General features: G+C 53.3%; 1 protein-coding gene across 6 annotated transcripts in view; it reads left to right on the forward strand.

Moving 5' to 3' along the window:
- NOS1AP (nitric oxide synthase 1 adaptor protein) overlaps positions 1 to 15,609 on the forward strand; it is a 280,357-nt gene that overhangs the window by 223,280 nt on the left and 41,468 nt on the right. For 5 of the 6 annotated variants that reach the window (XM_055333925.1, XM_055333926.1, XM_055333929.1 and 2 more), the window contains one exon: positions 13,438 to 13,546. In XM_055333925.1, coding sequence (XP_055189900.1) covers positions 13,438 to 13,546 — 109 coding nt within the window. Of the gene's footprint in view, positions 1 to 12,056; positions 12,765 to 13,437; positions 13,547 to 15,609 lie in introns of those variants that run through there. The other variant, XM_055333928.1, reaches the window with a different exon arrangement.

Below are 15,609 nucleotides of genomic sequence, written 5' to 3' on the forward strand. Positions count from 1 at the left end.
GACCAGCACACAGGTGACTATTCAAAAGGCATCATTGAGTTGGGAGCGAACACACAAGAGGTCACGTGACCTTGCTCAGTGCCACTCAGGGACCAGGCCAAACCTCTCTTCGTGCTGTGGGATTAACCACAAAGCAAGGCCACCTTTAAAAATATACTCCCTCCTTCCTCAAGTTGGCCGGAGATGCCAGCCCTGTCCTGTTGCTGCTGCACAGTCAGCTCCTTGCTGCACGGGCCAGTCCTCTTTTTCCAAGCGTTATCTTGACCTTTGACTCTATGTCTCGTCCAGTTTGTTGCACTTTTTTGCTGATAATTCATAACCACCCGAGGGCGGGTGGGAGAAATGAAACCATAATAAACAGTGGATGTGTTCATCTTGGTTTTAACAGCGGCCTCAAAAAAAGGGGGGGTTTGGGAGGGGCAGAACAAGAACAGCCTCAGAAGAGAATCTCTCTTGGGTGCCACCTGCACGTGAGCTCGTCGCTGCTCATTGTGGCCCGTTAGCACTTCGTCGTTGGGGGGTCCCAACTGCTGGAGGAGGTGGGGGGGGTATCGTATGTGCGTTTCCTTCCTGGAGTGGCCCCCAGGCAGTCGGCCAGTGGTCTGACCTGCTCTGCTACCCTGACACCCAAGCGCTGATGAAAGTATACATATGCGTGTGCACACACATGGGCATGCATGTGCACACACGTAAACACAAACATCTCTCTTTATAAGTTTTTTGGTGTGGTGGTGTTTTGTTTTAAATATCAAGAGCTAAACCCAAATCCCTGCCAATCGCCTTTGTTCACTGATGGGAAGGACAAAGCCCTAAGGAAACAATTAAGCCCCTCAGATGCCATAGCTGAGAGGAGTCTGACGGGCTGCGTGTAAGACAGGAGCTGCGAATGCTCAGAAACCGGGTCCCAGGAGAACCCCCAGTGGCCCTGGCCAGGCCTCCCCCTGGGATTTCCAGGAGCCCCACCCCTGGGGCCGTGAGCCCAGGATGAATCCGCACACATCTCTGCTCCCAAAGACCGCAGCGGACTTTTCTGGACTTTTTCCGGCTGCACGTGCTGTCCTTTGCGTCCAGGTCCCCCTCTGGCAGGTGTCCTCACCCTACACAGAGGGAAGGAATTAACCGGCAGGCAAAGTGCAGGTGGGAGCAATTAAATCAGCCTTTGCTTTACCGGGATGCTTGACTGGAAAAAAAAAAAAAGGAGAAGAAGAAACCTCTCACGGAGCCCTTGCCTCGGCCACAGACTCCTATGCACGCGCAGGCCACCGGGACACCCCTCCTCCAAGGGAGAGGGGACAAGCCTGGGCAGGCCTGGCCCTGGGAGCCTCCTTCCTGCGTGCCCCGGACCCTGGGCCCCGCCGTCTGGTCTGGGTCTCGAGACCTCATTTTCCCTCTATTTCCCCCCAGATCTGGAGGCTATTTGTTTCTTTCTTTTTTTTTTTCTTTTTTTTAAGCCTATAAATAGGCTCCGATTTTGCCATCCTAAAAAGAAAAGGTGCTCCCTACGCCAGCCTCTTATCCTGTCCTTTCCTGGCCAAGCGTGCAGGGTGGTTGTGTCCAAAACCTCCACCGCCTCCTGGAGGCCCTCCTCCCACATTCCTCCTCTGTCTCCTGGTCTCCTGCTGGTTCAGTTTTGTTTTGTTCCCCCCCCCCCCCGTGACCCCTCTCAGCTAACAGCCGCATCTTACGTCCCCCCTGCTCCTGCTTCCCACACTGCAGCCGCCCTCTGTGTCCTGGGGGCCGCGGAGTCTGTACCCCTCCCTGCCCCGGATCCCTTCTCTCCATGGTCTCGCCACCAGGCCCTCCAAGTGCCCTGGTGGCCCATCAGTGTGACATGTGCAGAACCCACAGCACATCTCTGTGCCCTCGGCTTCTCGTGCTTCTGCGGCCCTTGATCTGGTTGGCGTTCGGTGCCCCCACCCCAGCAGCCAAGTCCCCCAGGCCCCCCCTTCTCACCCTCATGTCCAGAGAAATGCACGTCCTGCTACCCAGCACCACTGCCGCCGCCCTAGGTAGACCTTCGGCTTTTCCTGCCTGGACTTTGGGCCCGTCAGCCTGGTGGCATAGCCGGTGCACTGCGTAAGAGCAGGCCGTGTCCATCACCCTGCCCTGTGCTTGGCACCTGCCTCACCCAGGCTAGTTCCCATGACCGTTTGTGTCTGCGGATGAGAAAACTGGAACTTGACAATTAGGAGACTCACCCAGGGGCTTAAAATTGGAAGCAGCGAGACAGACATTGGAGTCCGGTCCTTCTGCCTGCAAAGCCCCCGGTCCAGATCCCTCTCCCCCCACACCTTCCGTATTGCAGTAGCCTCTCTGGCCTCCTGTCTCCTGCTCGTGTCCTCCTGCAGTCCATCCTCACACCGCCCTGACCGCCAACATGTCAGTCTCCTGTCCCTGCGTGGGCCCCCACCAGTGCCCTGGGCACGCAGGTGATGGCTGGGCTCCGCGCGGCAGGTCCTGACCTCCCTCTGCTCTCACCTCCTGGTCCCCTGCATGTGCTACTTTCCTGATGCCAAAAGTACACTCTGCTATTTTGTGACTGTGCTTTTTTTTGGGGGAGGGGAGCATGTGTGCAAGTGGGAAGGGGCAGATGGAGGAGGAGAGAGGTTCCCCAGCAGGCTCCACACTCGGTGCAGAGCCCAACACAGCTTAGTCATGACCTGGGCCGAAACCAAGAGTCGGATGCTAAACCCACTGAGCCACCCAGGCGTCCCCCCCTTTGTTTTTGACTGTCTGCCTTTCTGGGTGCAGCTTCCCCTGCAAGGAATATTGTCCCCACCTCTGTCTGATGGCTAGCTTTCCTTTGCTCGTCTAGACCTGCTGCCCACCAGGCTGAGTGCCCACAGAAGCCGGCTGTGTGTCCCATTGGGAGCGTCACAAGGGCTCCTGACGGTGGCCCGTGGCTCAGCCTCCAGGTGCTGGCAGCCAGCTGCCCACTACCCGGCTCCTCGGGCCTGGGGTCCCTCGGAACCACGCTGCCCCCCCTCGCTGCTCTCTGCCCTCACCTTTGTAAGTAGCTCCTTAGTAAGCACACCTCGGATGACTCCAATTATCTGTTTCCTGCCAGGACCCGGCCTGACGCATCCCCCCACCCCCGCCACCTCCCGGGCATTCAAGGTGCTGCTCAAGACAGCAGGTCCCCTGAGCACCCCTCCTGGAGCATCCGGGGCTGGAGCTCTGCTCACGGCCTGTGCTTCCTCGCCGCTGAGCCCTCTGTGCCCCTGCAGGACCGGCTGTGGACCAGGCTCTGTTCTGCCCCCCAAGACAGTCCGGGGGTGGGGTGGGGAGGGAGTGGGTAGAGGAGGAATGCATTTCTTGGAATGAAGTCAGGCCACACTACCCTCCACCCCAAGTGCCCTGGGGTAGTGGGGAGATCCCTCAGCAGCTACCCTGGGTAGTGGGGAGACCGAGGAGGGGAAGAGCTTGCAGCAGCACAGTAGGAAGAAAGACTCCTCAAGCCAGGACCTTCTTCCCTTCCCACCTTCCCCCATCCCCGCACCCTTGGACCTGGCTTCCTCCAGCCTCCCATCCTGCCCCTTCCCCACACTTCCAAAGGGAAAACCGCAGACTATTAAAAAGTGACTGGAGGGCGCCTGGGTGGCTCAGTCAGTGAAGCATCTGCCTTCAGCTCAGGTCATGATCTCGGGGTCCTGGGATCGAGCCCCCACTCGGGCTCCCTGCTCCTCGGGGAGTCTGCTTCTCCCTCTGCCCCTCCCCTGCTCATGTGCACATGCTCGTGCTCGTTCTCTCTCCCCCTATCTCTCTGAAATCTTTTTTAAAAAGTGATTGGAAATTGAAATGAGATCGAGTGTATGTCAGTTCTTCCACCCCATTCTGTTCCATGATGTTTGTGGGCTGGAAGTAAAGATCTGTGGTTCCATATAATTAAAAAAAAAAAGAGAGACATTAGATCATTGTACAGAGGGAGCTGTGGTAGGACACGTTGTCCTGGGGTGCGTGTGAGAGGTAGGGTTGTTGACACCTGCCCCGACCCCACATTCTCTGGTCCTCAAGTCCTGAGAAGGAAGCGCCTTCAATGAGCTGAGATTCAGACCTTCTCTGATGTGGAATCAGACGAGCAGGTCAGAGCAATCAGAGAAAGAGAAGCACCTGGTCGTGCCAGCCGGGTACTCTGAGCCCCGGGGAAGGGGAGTGCGTGCCCTCTCCTCATTTCCCATCAGGCACACGGGGTTCCCACGTGCTGAGCAAGTGATGGTGGGGAGGAGATGAGAGCAGAGGACAGAGTGGGTCGTGGGGTGGATCCCAGGAAGCTCCCGATGGGTCATTTGAGGACTGCCTTTGGAAGAATTAGGATGAGCATTTTTAGTATCCCTGGGTTGGTCTATTTGAAGAAACTTGGTTGGAAGGTGGGCAGTCAGGGGATAGCAGAGAAACTGAGCACCTCTCCCCCGAGTGTCCACTGACCATCTTACCCACGTGAGGATGAATTTATAGGCAACCAGAGAACCAATGAAGGCCTCAAGGCCTTGGGGAAAATACAGTGAGGAAACGCAGTTTCCTAGGTGACATCAGCGTGCCATACCACCATCTTCTAGCTGGGTAGAAAGATAACACTATTAATATGACAACGTAATATTCAGATGATGTGTGACGGTTAGTAATCAGCTAAGTGGACAAGCAGACAATGTAGGAGTTAGGAACCTGGCTAACGGCGGGGTTCAGACTCTGGCCCAGAGACTATAGTGAGTCGAATTGTCTGCTCGAAAAGATCAGTCCAAGGGGTCACCCTTGACACCCGTGACCGTGACCTTATTTGGCAAGAGGGGCTTTGTAGATGTAATGGAGACAAGGTGAGGTCACAGTGTGCCAGGGTGGGCCCCAAATCTACCTACTGGTGTACTTATAACAAGAGGGGATTTGGAGAGGGAAACACAGAGGATGCGCAAAGTCGGGGGGCGGGGGGCATGAAGCCCGGGGCAGCAGATGTGGTGCAGTGGGAAGCCAGAGAGCCCCCAGGATCGCCGGCAGCCACCGGAAGCCAGGAGAGAGGCATGGAAGGGACCCTCCCTCAGAGGAGGAGCCAACTTTGCCAACACCTTGATTTCTGCCCCCCCCCCCCGACCGCCCCAACTGTGAGAGATTAAATTTTGGTTGTTTTAAACCATCCAGATGTGGTCATTTATGATGACAGCCCTAGTGACAAACCGACGGGCTGGCTGTGTGATCTTGAGAAAGTTGAGCAACCCTTCTGTTCCCTCCTCTCTAAAAGGGCCATAGTCGTAGCACCTACCTCATGAGCTGCTGTGAGGGTTCAATGACTTTTTATATAAAAAAAATTAGAGCATCGCCTGGCACATGGGGGACACACAGGAGATTAGCAAATACTCTGATCAATTTGGTGAAGATTTTTTTGAGCCAGGCATCATGCATAAGTCCTTTCATTTGATACTTGATACACGTGACCATTCCATGAACCTCTTCTCGTGCCATTTTGCAGTTGAGGGCACTATGGGTTGGGGTCTTAAGTGGCTTGAAGTAGCCTCCACTGAGGCCTTGTGGCTTTGTCACCCTTGTTGTAGGAAATCACAGGGACCTCAGGGTACGTAGAGACATGGGAAGGAAATGTGAACTTTGGATTATGATTTCTTTTGCATTGGGAAGACAGGTTCCTAACCCATGTCTGCACATACCATTGAAGAAGGGGAGGTGTTTCCTGACTTGAAAGCAAGAGGATCCGTTGTTCATGGGGAAGGGGAGGACTCCCCTCCTTTTCGCTCTGCTCTCTGGCTCTGGAAGGAGAGCGGTTTCTTCAGGAAGCTTGAGTGTCCTCAGAAGTGTGGGAAGGACAAGCTGACCCCAGAAGACATGAACACGCCAAATGTGCAAACTCAGCTAACAGACGCGAGATCCGGGAGAGAAAGAATTGGTGGCCTGCGTAAAGCTTGTTTTGTTTTTTAAGATTTCATTTATTTGAGGAACGGAGAGAGAGAGAGCTTGCACATGCGCACACAGGAAGGGGAGAAGCAGACTCTCCGCTGAGCAGGGAGCCCGACGTGGGGCTCAATCCCAAGACCCCAGGATCATGATGTGAGCTGAAGGTGGATGCTTAACCAACTGAGCCACCGAGGCGCCCCTCACCTTTGGTTTCTGAACGCCGACAGCAGGTGGCAGGTATTTGGGGGAAGTGACCAGCATGGGAGAGACGTTAGCCTTGAAGCCTCCGAGGGGATTTTGGCCGAGGGTTGCTGGCCTGGTGTCAGCCCGCATGTCAAGTACCAAACAAGAGGAAATTAGCTTATCGCAGCACTTGGCGTTTAGAAAGCGCTGTGTGATGCTTTGTGGTTGACTCAAGTATAGCAGGGGAGATTTTAGGGGGGACATAGGAAAGAACAGACGTGGTATGAGCATGTACCTGACTGAGATAGGCCGCGGGGCCGCCTTAACTGGACTAGCAGAAGAGAAATGTGTGTTCTCCTGACTCGCACTAGATTTTATTTATTTATTTATTTTTAAGATTTTTATTTACTCATTCATGAGAGACACACAGAGAGGCAGAGGGAGGAGCAGGCTCCTCACGGGGATCCGGATATGGGACTCGATCTCAGGACCCCAGGATCATGCCCTGAGCTGAAGGCAGATGCTCAACCACTGAGCCACCCAGTCGTCCCTCACACTAGATTTTAAAACTCAGTTGATTGCTCATCTCTTACCCTACGTCTACCGTAGATCACAGGAGCAATTTAGACATTGTATACTTTTATTCCTTGAAGAAACCTTAGGAAGGGCTCCATGTTTGCATTTCTCCGCCTGCCATTGAGTGGATGGGCTTGCCAGCCCCTCGAGGTGTCTCCTAGCCCTGGCCCCTGGCTCCCCCAGGCTGCGCCGTTGGGGTGCAGGCCTGTGAGGACGCACAGAACGTGGACGGTGTGTCCCAGCGCCTGGGACGGCTGTGAAGTAAGCAGACCAGATCCACCAGGGACTGGGGGACCATTTCATGAGCTCATCCCCATCCCCCCACGCTAGATAGCAGCCCGAGAAAGCATTTGGGGGAGGCAGTCCTCACATTGAGAATGGCTACAGCCAGGGCTGAAGAAGACAGAAACTGAAGAAATTTGTAATAGAAGAGAACCAGCTGACGTGATAAAGAGCCCCGGGGAATTCAGCGGGACGAAAAGATAATCAGACCAAAGCAATAATAAGAGAGAAAAATGATCACCACGAAGGTCAATTTTATCTAAGGATTGAATTAAAAATAAGCATGGAAAAAGTGTGCTGACCAGGGACAGAGGTGCAGAAGCGTGTGATCGCGGCGGGGCTGCTGGGCAGAGGAAGACACCTGTGCTCAGGCCAGGCGCCGGCGCTGCGGTGGGGGGAGCTCACTGCTCTGCATCCTTGTGTGGTTCTGCTAGCAGAGCCCAGAGGGCCCCCTCCAAACTACCACCCCCCACACAAAACTGCCCCCAAGCCCTCGGAGGTTAACACATTCATTTGGGGGAGGGTGGCTGAGCTTCCTAGGGGAGTCCTTGCTCCTGGGGGCAAGAGTCACCCTGGGTCTTCCCAGGACCAGGCCTTCACGGCTGCACCGTCCTCGGGTGGTCGGATGCAGCGGGGCGGTCCTGGCGTCAGTCCACAGTGCTTGTCACAGGGTGTTTTGTTCTTTCCTCAAGGTCTGGCCTTGAGAAGACCCTGCTGGGGGGGTGCCTGGCTGGCTCAGCTGGTGGAGCATGGGACTCTTGATCTCAGGGTTATAGGTTCAAGCCCCACACTGGGTGTGGAGATTACTCAAAAATCTTTTTTTTTTTTTTAAGAAGATCCCACTGGAGGGATCCCTGGGTGGCGCAGCGGTTTGGCGCCTGCCTTTGGCCCAGGGCGCTGATCCTGGAGACCCAGGATCGAATCCCATGTCGGGCTTCCGGTGCATGGAGCCTGCTTCTCCCTCTGCCTATGTCTCTGCCTCTCTCTCTCTATCTGTCTGTGACTATCATAAATAAATAAAAATTTAAAAAAAAGATCCCACTGGATTTTGTCTCTGCCATTTGCAAGTTACTTGGGAGCTTATCTTTCCAGTCATAGTTCATTTCTCTCTGTCCTGGTGGGGTGTCTCTTGGGTTAGGAATGCCCATACCTTTGGGGTGTCAAGAGGAAAATCTGTGCTGCCTTCTGGCTGGAAACACCCCCTCTCTCATCCTCCAGAGAGATGGTGACATTGGGGGGACAGTGATGATTTCTCTTTGTTCTTCCACTTGCAGGTTCACAGTTTAAAAGTATTTGTACAGTACGTCATGGGGTACAGTCTGTTTGCCCATCCATTGTCTCACCCACTCTCTTTGCCCTTCCCAGAACTTTACAACCACCCTGGAAGATATTTTTATTCTCATTCCAAGGATTGGGAGAACAGGAAAAAAAACTGCCCATGATCTCGATGCCAGGTCTAGACCCTCTGCCCTGGGATTCCATGCTTTGAGCCGTGGCAGGTGGCCAGCAGGCTATGAGCAGGATGAGGTGTGGGGCCCTTGTGTGGGACTCTACATCTGTGGGTCTTGCATGGGAGGAGCATGTATGTAGACTCGGGAATCCTTGCTCATGACTTTTCACCTTCTCTGTAGCCAGTAGTTTCCAAAGCCGGCAGGCAGTGCCCAGGGAGATGACAGCAGGACAGAGCCCTAACAGCAGGTTGGGTAGGGGGGTGACCCTGCTGTTTTAGAGGTCATCATATCCAGAGAGAAGGATGGTGACTGTGGGCTGGAGACTGAGAGGCAGTAAAGGATGAGCACTTGAGGACAGAAGTACAACATAAGTGATTCCAGTTGGTCCCAAAAATGTAAGCCCATGGAGAAAAATCATGCGGCTACCCGTATTTTTATACAGTGTTCCTTAAAAAGTACACAGTGTGACAGAGGTTAAAAACAAATGTGAGCACAAAGGAGCAGCCACGATGGACCGAGCTATGCTTTGGGTGCGGAGGGCTCTTGGAAAAGGCTAAGGATGAGAGAAATCCCACAGGGGACAGTAGTACGGGACATGGAGAAGCTCCTAAGCCTCACTCTACATCTGTGGATTCCATTTCTCTCTCTCTCTTTCTTCAGTAGAGGATTATCTGATCTTCAAACTAGAAACACCAGAACACGGGTGACTTAAAGCATAGAATGTTTAGGGGCATCTGGGTGGCTCAGTCGGTGAAGTGTCTGCCTTTGGCTCAGGTCATGATCCCAAGGTCCTGGGATTGAGTCCTGCATCAGGCTCTCTGCTCAGTGGGGAATCTGCTTCTCCCTCTTCCTCTACCCCTCCCTCCTGCTCGTGCTTGAGCATGCTCACGCTCGTGTGCTCTCGCTCTCTCTCTCTCTCTCATAAATAAAAAATTTTAAAAAAGAAAACCCAATGTTTAATAATCATGAGGAAACAGGTGTCCCTCCCTTAAGTGTATCTGGGCCTCGGGCACTTGGGTCTTGGGGTCCTAATGAGATTGTACCACCCTAAGTCACAATGAGGATGTGAGAAGATGGCCAGAATGAAACATCCATCCCACTTTTTAGGAAGGAGGAAAATCTGGGTCCAGGGATCACACACTAGTGAACTTATAGAAGAGATCATTAAGCGGATGGTCCGCGAGAGCTTGGAAGAGGGAGTAGGATCACTAGGAGCCAGTCCCAACGACGGACCATCCAGGTACACTTAGGAAACCTGCCCCAGGAGCAGTCGTGCAGATCGGCTCTGAGCGTCTAGGTTGACCACAGTGTGCGGCAGCAGTGAGATGTTATAACTACATAAAAAAACCACACTCGGAGATGCCGGGAACGTGACTCAGTTCTGTGGCATTGGAAAGAGTCACTGGAGAGTTGGGGTATGTGCAGAAAAGGTTGACAAGGAAGAGGGAACTCCTGTTGACTGGGGCAAGCAACCCGCCGCGTGCTGGCATTGTGTTAAATGTGTGTGTGGGGGGTGTGTTTTAATACTTAGTACTGCGAAGAGATTGTTAATGTTCCTATTAAATGGGGAGAAAGGGGTTACGTCAATGGAGGAGTTGGCCTGAGGTCAATAGCTGGGAAGTGGAAAATGCTAACACTTGAGCCCAGATCTTTGTCACCCACGGCCCCCAGTGCAAGCGCTGGAGCAGTGAGTGATGGAAATGGGTCCGTGCAAGAACTTCGAAAAGAAGAGGTAACATGTCAGCTTAACAGCGAGGGGAATAAATAGAAGGATGGCGGTTGTTTCTAAATACTCAAGGGGTTGCCCTTTGGAAAAAGGATTAGCTTTATCCTCTAAGGCCCCGAAGGGTGGAGTAGGGCAGTGGTGTGGAGTAATAAGAGCGTTGACTGTTCGCGGACCCCTTACTGCTATAAGCTCCTCTCGCTGCGTGCATTCGTTCTCCAGGCCCCGAGGGTGAGGTACAGCGCTATGATCGTCCCCGTGTTGCTGGCCAAGAACCACAGGGAAATGACAACCAGGATCTCCCACCAGTAAGTGGCCGAGCCCGGGCCTAGGATCCGGGTCTGTCCCACACCCGGGCCAGCATTTTTCAACCATCTCCCTCTGCTGCATTCCTGTGGGTAGATCTCGAATCAAAGTAAGCAAGAATTGCCAAGTAATGAGAAGGTCCCGAAGAGGGGGTGCTCTATCAGGGAGTGAATTGTCTGTTGCCGACAGATCCTGAGCGACGGGGACGCCGGGTTGGGTCCAGACCTGATGACCATGCAAGGTGTCTTTGCAATGTTCTGTTTTAACTCCTGTGCTCTTGAGAGAAACAAGTTTACTTTAGATTAATAGTCAAGGGGAAGGGGGTGTTGGTGGTGGGCCTGGTGGCTCATCACTCCGTCAGCCTGAATTCTGTGATAAGTTCCACATGCAGTTTCTCCGGGATCCTGTTTCTATTTCAGTCATTGATGGAACAACCCTTAGAAAAGTCTCTTGTGGGGATCCCTGGGTGGCTCGGCGGTTTGGCCCCTGCCTTTGGCCCAGGGCACGATCCTGGAGACCCGGGATCGAGTCCCACGTCGGGCTCCCACCATGGAGCCTGCTTGTCCCTCTGCCTGTGTCTCTGCCTGCCTGCCTGCCTCTCTCTCTCTCTCTCTCTCTCTCTCTCTATCTCTATGTCTATCATAAATAAATAAATATAAAAAAGAAGAAAAAAAAGTCTCTTGCTATAGCTTTAAAGCATAACCATTCCATTAGCAGGTGAAAATTACAATCCGATGTGTGTTTTAAAGTAAAAACAAGAAATCTGAAGAAATGTGAAAGGGGAGCAAAACTTCACAAAACCTTAGTAATCATTGTTACTACCATCTCACCGTACAGTGAACCGCTCTGGTATCCCACCTTTGATAATTATACTGAAAGCAGAAAATTGCGATACTTTCTGGAAGCAGGGTCAGGACTGCACCAGGCTTGAAGATGAAGAAGGGGAAAAGGCTTTCCTTCGTCACTGGAGCGCTCGTCTTAGCTTCCCCTCCTGCCTCACCCCCGACACACACAGTCACAGTTCTTAGGAAAACCAGGGTATGGAGAAATAAGGGTTCTTGGAACATGTGTCTCAATCTGGAATTTGGGACCTGCGGCCTTACTCGGTTGGATGATTAATTTGCTGGTGAATGAGGTCACATGACAAAACTTTCTACCACTTGATTCTGTGGGTGGACACTTCTCTAAATCTCCAACTAGCTGACTTTTTTGGTTGGAGGTTATCTTTTTTTTTTTTTTTTTGGTTATTTATCTTTAATAATGACACATTGGGTCGCAGAGCCATCTCCAAAGAGCCCTGATCCACGGGGACTGTGTCCGCACGCCGGCTGGCCTCACATTTGCTGGAAAGGTGCTTTGTCCACCAAGGGAAAGTCAACCTCCGCTCGCTGCCCTTCCTGGCTTGCCTGCCGTGTCCGCCCGTCCTGTGGGCCTGCCACTCTTTCATATCCGCTCTGTCCTGTTTTCAATCCAGGTCTTGTTCCCTGGGGCATGGTGTGATAATCAAAAACTTGAAAATGGAGTTTTAGGTATGATTCAGCTGAACTAACTGACCTTACTTCCTCGGGCCCGGGGGCGGAGGGGAGCAGTGAAAAACCAGACAGACCGATGTCTCAGGTGCTCACTAATGACAGCACGATGCCTCCTTCACTCCTCAGCTGGCGTTAGGAATCTTCCATGGGCCGATTACCGTGCTGGCACTGGGGACACCAGGACGTGGTCCTCTTTCCTTCAGGGAGCCCCAGCGTAAACGTCACGGTGCAAGAGCTGTGCTGTGGTCACAGGGAGCCCAGGGGGTGCAGCAGCTCCTATTGGGGGGCAGGAAGGCACCTCTGAACCGAGTCCTGATGGATTCCAAGGGTGCGTCGCCGCGGTGGCAGCGGCAGGTGTATGTAGGCCAGGACTCTGGGGAGAGACGGAAGCGGGAAGGCAGCTGTGCCCAGGAGTTAGGACTTTATGCTGAGGGCAGTAGGGAGCCTTTGAGAAGTTTCTAGAGAAGAAATAGTGAGATGTAGTTTGTGGCTTTAAAAATACCATTTTACTGGCAAGGAGGAGAACGGGTTGGCCACAGGGGTGCTGGGAAGCAGGGAGAGACGCCAGGCGGGTTGCAAAACTCCGGGTGAAAAAGGAGGATCTGTGGGCGGCGGTACCGTGGAGGGGGGACAGAACCACATCTCGAGGCCGTGTTGCACGGACGGCCGCCAGGACCAGGCAGGGGGGCCCGGGCTGCTCCGGCTTGCGGCTTGTGTGGATCTGGGCCCGTCATCCAGGCCTCGTCTGCCGGAGGATCACCAGGACGCTGATTCAGTGGGGGGCACCATAGGCTGGAGAAGCTTCTGAGACGTTCGGTGAGGGACAGTCTCAAAGGACTGCTGGGGGGGGCAGGGGGATCCTAAGGCAGCAGGTGCCGAGGAACCATGGTTGGCCGTCCCTTTCATGTCCCTTTCCTGGAAGCCACCTTAAACAAGTAGGGCCACCTTGTACCTGCATCATTCACAGCCAGGGGACACACGAGGTGTCCTGACACAAGTCCCCCCCCCCCCGCAGCGGGCAGAGACACGTGGTCCCCAAGGGGACCTGGGCTTTCTTGCCAGGACCATCCTCTGTATCCACTTCACTTCCGGGTGTCCCTCCTGGGCTCTTGGGGTCCTCGGCGACCATCTCGGTAACAAGGCTCTTGAGGGACCGTGTTGGTGAAAGTACGAAGGTACTTTGCTCGTTATTTCGGCCTCCCGGTAGCCCTGCCGGGGACCCTCAGTGGCAAAGTGGCCGCTACGACTGCAGATCCCCTCCTCTCTCTGCTAAGTGGCAGCCCAACGTGCGTGGGACCAGGTGGGCCCTCTAGATGCTGGGATGCAAGTCGCCAGGTTGTTCCTGGGGCCCGTTGACAGTGCCGCCTGCTTGTGGCTTCACAGGAAGCCGTGAGCGCCGTCCTCGGCGCGTCCTTACACACAGGTGGCCTTGTTGGAGATTCGAACCTAATGCCGTCTTCGATGCCTTTTTCTGTTACTCTTCCCGTAGGATCTTCTATGTCTCTCACGATTCCCAAGACCTGAAGATCTTCAGCTACATCGCTCGAGATGGTGCCAGCAACATCTTCAGGTGTAACGTCTTTAAATCCAAGAAGAAGGTAAAGGGGCAGTCATCGGTCATTTTTTATTTTCCTCTGACACGCGCACACCTGGAGAGGTCTCCACCATGGGATGAGGGCTCTGGAGCGGGACAGGTGGATCACCCCAGGAGCGATGCTCACCTTGGCGTATGGTAGGCAAGAAGCACAGCTGTTGACTTGAGTGACCTTTCGTCATGAGTTTGTATATCGATTGGGGGCCTACAAATCATGACACGTGGAGTGGAGTGTGGACTCCGGCTGCGAGGCTGGTGGCCCTGGGTGGCTATTTTGGGGAAGGTAACCTTGATGCTTGAGGAAATGCAACTTTGGCAGTTGGGCAGGTGGCTTTTTCTATCACTTCTCCAGATATTTAACACAAAACTGGGGTTAGAAACTTGGGGTCTCACCCCCTCTGTGCGCACCCACTACGAGAGCCCTGAGGCATGTTATGTGGGTCACTGTCCCCTGTGGGTCTCAGCTCCCTTGTCTGTAAAACAAGGAAGAGAGTCAAAAGCAGAGTTTCCTAAAATGTCTCTTGTGAAATAATTTACCATCCGATCTGTTCCACGTTAAAACTATCTTTGAATTTGCTTGGAAGTCTTAAAGTTCAAGAAACCCCTTTAACTCTGCTTAACCCAGCGTTTCGCGTGCTGATTCAGCCACGGAATTGTGCTTTTGCCATGTAATCTCTGTAATACCCTGCGAACTATTTTCTCCGGAGAAGGGATTTTGGAAAACGCTTTATTTGTGCCTCTGAGATTCCATTCAGGTCTGCCGTCCTGGTCACAGACCCACCGAGCGCAGCTTTCTGTGAGGACGACTTCCGAATCCCTTCCTGTGTACCCCTTCCTGGATACTGTGTGACATCATCTACCGTAAAGCATCTTTAATAGATTTGTAGGCACCTTGTCAAGTGGGCATAAGGAGAATAATACGTGACAGGGTCCAGGTTTACCAATATATGCGTCCAGTCCACCCACCCACCCACCTTGTCTTCATAAGGAGGATCCTACTTTGCTGATTTAGCTCCTTCCTCTGTGGAGATTGGTGCCCTTGGTCACCTGTTCCCAGGCCTTTTAATGCAAATCATGGAATTTGCATGGAAGGAGCTAGAACTGGAAAGGTAGAAAGGGAATGTGCAAGTTGCCAGACTTCACTGCTAGGTAATACAGTACAGTGGGGTGCAGAGTGTGTAAGTGGGGCTAAGCTGAGCTTTGTATTGGAGAGGAGGAGGCAGTGGGAGAGAGAGAAGAGCCAGAGGGGCTGCGGATGAGCACGTAAGGCTTGGGATGCTGAGAGGCTCTTCCACAGCTTTGCGAGATGCAGGGGATCTGGGAAATGCAAAGCGTCCCTGAGAGTTAAGAACTGGATCATCTGTAATGTGCTTTGACAGGTGCAACCAAAAATTGCAATCCCCTTTTAATTCACTTTGAGTGGCCCAGCTGTCCAGCTGACGCCAGGTCCGTCCGGGGCCCGGACCACGTGGGCCTGGGGATTTATGACAGCCACAAATGGCACGTTATCGTTTACCAAGTACTTTAGTATTTCATCTTACTTGATCCTTATAAAACCTCTGTGACGGAGTGAAGACAAGTTAAGTTTCACCCCCCGTGTCTCAGATGAGTAAATGGAAGCTCGGAGAGCTGAAACCACCTGCCCACGGTCCCGTGAATAGGCGCTGGCTAGTGTCCACGAGACTAGCGGACGAAAGTGCTAGTGGGGAACGAAAGCACTCTGAGCGGCAAGACCTAGGTAAAGGGTATTTGATTTGCCTTCAGATCGAGCACAGTGGGGGCGACCCGAGTCGGGGGGCAGCACCCACTGGAACTCTCTTTGACCTCCAACTCCAAGCACAGAATTAAGTTCTTTTTACCCAGTGACAAAGGAGTGACGGTCACCCGGCGCCCTATCAATTCAGCTTGCTCCCCGTCTCCTGGCTCTCGGAGCTAATTCGGATCTCTGGCTCTTCTATTTCCCGTGTCGCCTTTTCCCTCACCTGCTGAGACTGTAGCTCTGGGAAGAGTGGGTTCTCAGGCCCTTTGCTGGCCTGCAGCCATGCCGCTGAAGGAACGTGCCCAGAC

Source organism: Nyctereutes procyonoides, unplaced genomic scaffold, assembly GCF_905146905.1.
Source record: "Nyctereutes procyonoides isolate TBG_1078 unplaced genomic scaffold, NYPRO_anot_genome, whole genome shotgun sequence".
NCBI classification, from domain to species: domain Eukaryota; kingdom Metazoa; phylum Chordata; class Mammalia; order Carnivora; family Canidae; genus Nyctereutes; species Nyctereutes procyonoides.